The following is an 8,227-nucleotide window of genomic DNA, read 5'->3' on the forward strand; positions in this document are numbered from 1 at the left end:
TGGCGAGACCTTGTCTCTATAAAACAGTAAAAATTAGCGTAGAGTGGTGGTAAGTGCCTGTGGTCCCGGCTACTCGGGAGACTGAGGTGGAAGGATCACTTGAGCCCAGGAGGTTTAGGCTGCAGTGGAAGGGTGATCAGGCCATTCCACTCCAGCCGGGGTGACAGAATGAGGCCCTGTCTCAAAAAAAAAAAAAAAAAAACCTGCATCTGCTGTGGTGGGTCCCTGACTCTCTTCTCCCTCTGGGATCTAAGATCCCGCTGGGGATCCGAAGCAGAGGCTTGGGAGCCCCTATTTCCGAGGGGTAGGGCCAGCATGGAAGGCCCCGCCCCGCAGCTGCGGAAGGATTTGGTGGGGTCCAGGCCGCCCTTGGCACGCAGGGGTGCGCAGATGACCTGAAAAAAGCCAGAAAGAGGAAAGGCGCCTCCGAGGCTGGTCGCTCTCAGCTGAGGCTCATCGCATCCTTGGCCAGGAGCGCTCCCACCCCACAGGTCCCGCCCCCCCCCCAGGTGGGTTTCATCGGGTGGGCCCAGCGGGACAGGGCCGGGTGAAATTAGGGAGGGGCCTGGGCTGGGGCGCAATGGAGGCTGAGCCAGCGCCGGACTCCTCGATGCCAGCAAAGCTGCTGGCGCCTCCCTGTCTGGACCTGGAGCCGCTGGGAGGATCCCCCTCCCAGGAGAAGCCGAGGACCCCAGGATGCTGCAGAATCAGTGGGAGGTGCGTAAGGCCAAACCCCTTCCCCAGACCCCGCTAGCACTTCACCAGCTGGTTCAGTGATCAGGGGGTCGTGACCTCTCGTTCCGGGGGTCATCGAGAAGTGGCAATTTTATAATAGTTGCTGAAACTTACAAAGAGGTTCTGGTCCCCAGAGACACTTGGGGTCATCTAGGGATCAGAGGCCATGCAATTCCATGTCTCTGGGGCTGATATAGGCACTCCCCAGGGATCATCCAGGGGTTAGGGAGGGCAAGTCAATAATAATGAAAATGATAAAAATCGTAACCATATTATGGCAAGCCAGCGGCGTGGTGGCGCGCGCCTGTAAGTCCCAGCTACTCGGGAGGCTGAGGCGGAAGGATCGCTGGAGCCCAGGAGTTCTAGGCTGCACTGAGTCCTGATCACGCCCCTGCACTCTAGGCGGGGGTACAGAGTGAGGCTCGGTCTCTAAAAGAAACACAAAGAAAAAAAGTAACGTTTTTCTCGATCCTGCAGCCAGAGGCTTGAAATCCTGCCTCGGTCACCTAGGGCGGTCCCTGTCTGGGTGATCTACGGGTGCCGTAAAGGGTTGATTGATGTGGAGGGCTGAGAGTGTGCTTGGGAGGCCCACGCTGGGCGAGGTGAGCTGCAATTACTTTGCAACTCTTAAACCTTCCACCCGGAGTTAGAAATGACTGAACCTCAGGTGGAGTGTGTAGCTGCCCCAGGGTACACAAAGAGCCGGCCCAAGTTTGGAAGCCCCTGGCCGGATAAACCCAGGAGTCACCCAAGAAAAAGTGACCCCACTGCCCTTCTCCCCAGGTCCCTCTGGCCTGCATGCCAGGACTCGGTCACCGCCCTGCGCTTCCTCCAAGAGACAGTGGAGAGGCTGGGTCAGTCCCCTACCCAGGACACCCCGGTCCTGGGGCCTTGCTGGGACCCGATGGCTCTGGGGACTCAGGGCCGCCTGCTGCTGGACAGGGATTCCAAGGACACACAGACCCCGATCAGCCAAAAGGACCGCCGCCTGCAGCCCCCGGGGACTCGCCCTGCCCCACCCCAGAGAAGGCCCCGGAAACAGCCGAATCCCTGCCGGGGCACTGAGGAAGTGGACCCTGGGTTCGAGGGGGTGACTCTGACGTTTCAGATAAAGCCAGACTCCAGCCTGCAGATCATCCCCACGTACAGGTAGGGGCCGGCTCGGGCCAGGGCGCCCTTTCTCCCAGTAACAACACAAACACCAGTGTGGGAGGTAGGGGTGCTCCCTGGTGTCAGTGTGGACCCTCACACGTGCCCTAGGTTACACGTGGCCCAGTCTCTGGTTGACAACTTGAGCTGGTGCCAGATCCAGTCCTGGCCTTCCTGACTCAGTCGCTCCCCACTCCCAGTGTGAGACCTGGTCTCTTTATGAATCAGGCCTGGCCCTGCTTAGGCTGCAGTTTAGGCTGCAGCTGCGGCTGCAGTGATTTTTCCCAATGATGTTAACAGCTACTATTTGTTGGTAGTGACAACAATAAGAGGTTAACAGGCAGTATTTGATGTGTATGGGCTCATTCAAAAGCCTGGGGAGGCCAGGCACAGTGGCTCATGCCTATAATCCCACCACTTTGGGAGGCCAAGGCGGGCGGATCACCTGAAGACAGGAGTTCAAGGCCTGGCCAGGCCGTGCGTGGTGGCTCACGCCTGTAATCCCAGCACTTTGGGAGGCCGAGGTGGGTGGATCATGAGGTCTGGGGTTCGAGACCAGCCTGACCAACATGGTGAAATCTCATCTCTACTAAAAATACAAAAATTAGCTGGGCCTGGTGGCAAGCACCGGTAATCCCAGTTACTCAGGAGTCTGAGGTAGGAGAATTGCTTGAACTGGGGAGGCAGAGGTTGCAGTGAACCAAGATCGTGCCACTGCACTCTAGCCTGGGGGACAGAGTGAGACTCCATCTCAAAAAAAAAAAAAAAAGATTAGCCTAGCCAACATAGTGAAACCCCATCTCCACTAAAAATACAAAAAATTAGCTGGGCATTGTAGCAGGTGCCTGTAATCCCAACTACTTGGGAGGCTGTGGCAGGAGAATCGCTTGAACTCAGGAGGCAAAGGCTTCAGTAAGCTAAGCTGAGATAGCGCCACTGCACTCCAGCCTGGGCCATAGAGCAGGACCCAGTCTCAAAAAAAAAAAAAAAAAAAAAAAGCCATGAGTGCTGATGGGCACCTATAAGCCCAGCTACTTGATCCCAGCTACTTGGGAGGCTTGAGGCAGGAGAATCACTTGAACCCAGGAGGTGGAGGTTGCAGTGAGCAGAGACGGCACCACTACACTCCAGCCTGGGCGACAGAGCAAGACTCCGACCCCTTAAAAAAAAACAAACAAACAAACAAAAAAACCTTTGGGAGGCTGGGCCTGGTGGCTCACGCCTGTAATCCCAGCCCTTTGGGAGGCCAGGGTGGGAGGATTGCATGAGCCCAGGAGTTCAAGACCAGCCTGGGCAACATAGTAAGACCCCCATCTCTAATTTTTTTTTTTTTTTTTTTGAGACAGAGTCTCGCTTAGTCGCCCAGGCTGGAGTGCAGTGGCGCGATCTCGGCTCACTGCAAGCTCCGCCTCCCGGGTTCACGCCATTCTCCTGCCTCAGCCTCCCGAGTACCTGGGACTACAGGCGCCCGCCACCTCGCCCGGCTAGTTTTTTGTATTTTTAGTAGAGACGGGGTTTCACCGTGTTAGCCAGGATGGTCTCGATCTCCTGACCTCGTGATCCGCCCGCCTCGGCCTCCCACCCATCTCTAATTTTTACTTATTTATTGTTATTATAAAAATTATAATTATAACTTATGCCGCCAAAACAATAATTTTTTTTTTTTTTTGAGATGGAGTCGTACTCTGTCGTTCAGGCTGGAGCGCAATGACATGATCTCGGCTCACTGCAACCTCTGCCTTCTGGATTCAAACGACTCTCCTGCCTCAGCCTCTGGAGTAGCTGGGATTACAGGTGCCCACTACCAGCCTGGCTAATTTTTGTATTTTTAGTAGAGATGGGATTTCACCATGTTGGCCAGGATGGCCTCGATCTCTTGACCTCAGGTGATCCACCTACCTTGGCCTCCCAAAGTGTTGGGATTACAGGCGTGAGCCACCATGCCTGCCCACTTTTTTTTTTTTTTTTTGAGACAGAGTCTCGCTCTGTCGCCCAGGCTGGAGTGCTGTGGCCAGATCTCAGCTCACTGCAAGCTCCGCCTCCCGGGTTCACGCATTCTCCTGCCTCAGCCTCCCGAGAAGCTGGGACTACAGGGCGCTTCAAGCACCTCAGCCTGCTTTGTATTTTTAGTAGAGACGGGGTTTCACTGTGTTAGCCAGGATGTGGTCTCATCTCCTGACCTCGTGATCCACCCGCCTCGGCCTCCCAAAGTGCTGGGATTACAGGCTTGAGCCACTCACTGCCTTTTTTTTTTTTTTTTTTTTTGAGACAGGGTCTGTTTCTGTCACCCAGGCTGGAGTGCAGTGGCTAATCATGGCTCACTGCAGCCTCGACCTCCCAGGCCCACATTCTCCTCAGCCTCCCAAGTAGGGTGGGATGAGCCTGCACCACCACTCCTGGCTAATTTTTTATGTTTCTAGAGACGGGATCTCCCTATATTACCCAGATTCCCATTTGTTTTTAAAATCAATAAATAAAATTCCTTCTGAAAAAGCTGTTGTGTTGGGAAGACCATTTTACAGATGAGGAAACTGAGGCACAGAGTAGGAGATAATGTGTCCAGGCTCATAGAGCAAGGACATGGAGAACTGTGGGATTTCAAACCTCAGCAGGCTGTCCCTGTGCTTTCATTATTTGAGACGGAGTCTTCAGGGAGTGGGCTGATTGTTTACCAAGCTCCTCAAGCCCCTGTCTCAAGAGCCTGCTCACGCCCGGAGCTGGGACTACAGGCTTCATTACCGCTGCCTCCTCGCCAATTCTTTTTGTATTTTTAGTAGAGACTTGTGGTTTCACTGCAGTCTGATCTCCTGATCTTTAGATTCTCATTAGATTACAGGCGGAGCACCGCCACCGCCACTATTTTCAAGCAACAATTGGCCGCCGTGGCTCACGCCTCTGCAATCCCAGCACTTTGGGAGGCCAGGCGGTGGATCAAGAGGTCAGGAGACGATACCAACCTGGCTACCATGGTGAAACCCCGCCTCTACTAAAACCAAAAAATTAGCCGGGTGTGACAGCGGGCACGGTGGTCCCAGCTACTCGGGAGGCTGAGGCAGGAGAATGGCGTGAACCTGGGAGGCGGAGTTTGGTGAGCTGAGATTGGCGCCACTGCACTCCAGCCTGGGTGACAGAGCAAGACTCCTCGGCCCCAAAAAAAAAAAAAAAAAAAAAAAGAGCACAATGATACACAATTAGGTCAGGGCACAGTAGCTCATACCTGTGTAATCCCCTACTGGTTAAAAGCAGGTGGATCACTTGAGGTCAGGAGTTCGAGACCAGCCTGACCAACATGGTAAAACCCCATCTCTATAAAAATATAAAAATTAGCTGGGCATGGTGTTGTGCGCCTGTATTCCCAGCCGCTCGGGAGGCTGAGGCACAAGAATTGCTTGAACCCGGGAGGCAGAGGTTGCAGTGAGCTGAGATGGCACCACTATACTCCAGCCTGGGCGACAGAGCGAGACTCCATCTGCAAAAATACTACTACTAATAATATTATTATTACTAATGAGAAGCAAAGCCAGGCCATTCAGATATCAGTTGCCTCCTTGGGGGATGCCTGATACCTTGATACTAAATCTTCATTTTCGGGGGCTACTGGGGACAAGCTACGGATCCCCTCCGATGCTAATACATTGTCTGCCCCGCAGCCTGCCCTGTAGTAGCCGCTCTCAGGAATCCCCTGCAGATGCTGTTGGGGGCCCTGCAGCCCACCCAAGAGGCACTGAGGCCCACTCAGCAGGCAGCGAGGCCCTGGGTGAGTCCTGAAAACCCGAGAGCTATAAATATTTTGGGGGCCAATTTCCTGTCTTCCCTGCCTTTCGCCCTGCCCCCCCTTCTCCATCTTGCTTCCTCATTTAGACCCTCCGGGAGGAGTTGCACCACCCCCCTCCACTTGGGCTGAGTCACCCCCACCCCCAGCTTCCTCCTCTGCGGAATGCTGCCATCTGTCTCCCTTCCTGGCTTTGCTGTGGCTTAGAGCTGGCAACTCCCAGGGCTGGTCCAGAGCCAGGTGGGGCCTTGACTGAGACCCCCACAAAATGCCCGACCCCGCACAGGCCTCCTGAGCTCATCTGCGTGGCTTCTGACCCCTGCCCTTTGACCTCTGACCCTTCAGAGCCCCGGCGCTGTGCTTCCTGTCAGACCCAGAGGACCCCGCTCTGGAGAGACGCCGAAGATGGGACCCCTCTTTGCAACGCCTGTGGGATCAGGTCCTTAGAATGGAGGAGGGAATTGAGGTGGGGGTCCCCAAATCAGTCCAGGTGTAACCAGCATGGCATATGGGGAAAGCAAAAAGCAAAACACCTACTTCTTGGGAAAAGTGGTTTCCTTGTGGCAGTTTCTGGGCCCCCACTGCATCCTAAATGGCAGTTTCTTGTCCCCCAACCCTAGGTACAAGAAATATGGCACTCGCTGCTCCAGCTGCTGGCTGGTGCCCAGGAAAAATGTCCAGCCCAAGAGGCTATGTGGCAGATGTGGAGTGTCCCTGGACCCCATTCAGGAAGGTTAAACCCACCTTCACCCTGCTGAACCGCTTCTTCTGCCTCCGTTTCACCAGTGGGAGAATGGGCAGAAGCAGCTCTCCTAGGAGGATCGGGGAAAGAGCCAGCTTGCCTCCTCTCTGCCATCTCCAGATTCAAGGATCCCAGGGGAAGACCCAGGCCTCAGGTGGCAGAGCCTGCTAGGGGTCGCTGGCTCCTTCTCCAGGCAGCCTTGGCTGAGGCCCCCTCAGGAGACGCTCTCAGGAAGGATGAGCATTGTTACAGCAGGGACAATAAAGTACAGAGATACTCGGAGAGAAAAAGCCTGTGATTTGGGATCCCGTCTCCTGTGCCCCTCTGCCAGCCTGGTAAGGTGGACAGGTGTTTTCTCGTTGGGGTTGTGAGGGGCATGCGCACACATGTACATGCACAGAGACTCAGTCTTATCCACAAGCAGCAGCCCCCACACGGGGAATTAGCCACATTTACCACAATATCCCATGCATGGAAACAGCCACTACCCGCAGACACACACAACAGACACAGAAAAACACACACAAGCCGGGTTCAGTGGCTCACGCCTGTAATCCCAACACTTTAGGACGCTGAGGCAGGAGGATTGCTTGAGGCCAAGAGTTTGAGACCAGCCTGGGCAACATAGTGAGACCCTGTTATCTACAGAAGGAAAAAAAAAAGACACATGTCTGGCTGGGCGCAGTGGCTCATTCCTGTAATCCCAGCACTTTGGGAGGCGGATGCAGGTGGATCCGGAGTTTGAGACCAGCCTGGCCAACATGGTGAAACCCCGTCTCTACTAAATATACAAAAATTAGCCGGGCGTGGTGGCATGTGCCTGTAATCCAAGCTACTTTGGAGGCTGAGGCAGGAGAATCGCTTGAACCCGGGAGGTAGAGGTTGCAATGAGCTGAGATGGTGCCACTGCACTCCAGCCTGGGTGACAGAGCGAGACTCCGTGTCAAAAAAGACGCATGCAAGACAGCCGTGCATGCTGATGGACATATCAGCAGACACACATCGACAGGGATGTGCTGACACGTAGCTGTGTCACAGATACAGCCCGCACAGGACACATGCACAAAACACACCTAAAACACACAAGTAGATGGCACACACTGGCAGCATATACCAATGGATCCTTCATCTGTCACCCAACCCGTGCCTGCAGTGTGTCACTCTCCTTACCCCCTGCTGTGTCCCCTACCCCCTTTCAAGATCTCCCTAACCCAGCCAAAGGGTGTCTCCCAGGCCTGAAGTCAAAAGCCACAAGTCAGAGGCAGCCTTCAGCAGGCGTGACACACAGGCCACCAGCACTCACTGGGAGGGAGGGAGAAGGGAGAGTCAAGACTGGGTGGTGGGCTGGGTGTGGTGGCTCATGCCTGTAATCCCAACACTTCAGAAGGCCAAGGTGGGAGAATCACTTGAGCCCAGGAGTTCGAGACCAGCCTGGGTAACATAGTGAAACCCCATGTCTACCAAAAAAATCAAAAAATGAGCCAAGGGTGGTGGTGCACACCTGTACTGCCAGCTACTCGGGACACTGAGGTGGGAGGATCACTTGAGCCCCTGGAGGTCAAGACTGCAGTGAACTGTGATTGTACCACTGTGCTCCAGCCTGAGTAATAGAAGGAGACTCAGGAAAAAAAAAAAAAAGGTGGGTAGGGTAGGCATGGTCCTGTGGGCATGAGTGAGCCACAAAGCCACACACCCTTATGAGATCCTCTTTATCTCTCCTGGGCAGCCCTGAATGGGAGAACTGGAGTCCAGATTCCTCTGCCCTCAGATCCCTGAATTATTTTATCTTTTTTTTTTTTGAGACAGAGTCTCGCTCTGTTGCCCAGGCT

At 54.4% G+C, this 8,227-nt stretch overlaps 1 protein-coding gene across 2 annotated transcripts; it reads left to right on the forward strand.

The window, feature by feature from the left end:
* The first annotated feature begins 137 nt into the window (after positions 1–137).
* On the forward strand, positions 138–6,688 carry ZGLP1 (zinc finger GATA like protein 1). 2 transcript variants are annotated; one of them, XM_031659935.1, is made up of 5 exons: positions 138–717; positions 1,519–1,884; positions 5,535–5,641; positions 6,002–6,095; positions 6,277–6,688. In XM_031659935.1, exons 1-5 carry the CDS (start codon positions 581–583, stop codon positions 6,392–6,394), a joined length of 822 nt encoding a protein of 273 aa, XP_031515795.1. In that variant the 5' UTR covers positions 138–580; the 3' UTR covers positions 6,395–6,688. The 2 variants fall into 2 exon arrangements, with proteins under 2 accessions (XP_031515795.1, XP_003914925.2); XM_003914876.5 differs by having other exon boundaries at positions 138–1,884.
* The last annotated feature ends 1,539 nt before the right edge of the window (positions 6,689–8,227 follow it).

The sequence above is a fragment of the Papio anubis genome, chromosome 20 (assembly GCF_008728515.1).
Source record: "Papio anubis isolate 15944 chromosome 20, Panubis1.0, whole genome shotgun sequence".
NCBI lineage: Eukaryota > Metazoa > Chordata > Mammalia > Primates > Cercopithecidae > Papio > Papio anubis.

Coding starts and splice junctions, on each gene's coding strand:
- ZGLP1 (XM_031659935.1), top strand. CDS start 581: ATGGAGGCTGAGCCAGCGCCGGACTCCTCGATGCCAGCAAAGCTGCTG. Junction 5,642..6,001: donor AGCAGGCAGCGAGGCCCTGG/GTGAGTCCTGAA, acceptor CTGACCCTTCAG/AGCCCCGGCGCTGTGCTTCC. Junction 6,096..6,276: donor TGCAACGCCTGTGGGATCAG/GTCCTTAGAATG, acceptor CCCCAACCCTAG/GTACAAGAAATATGGCACTC.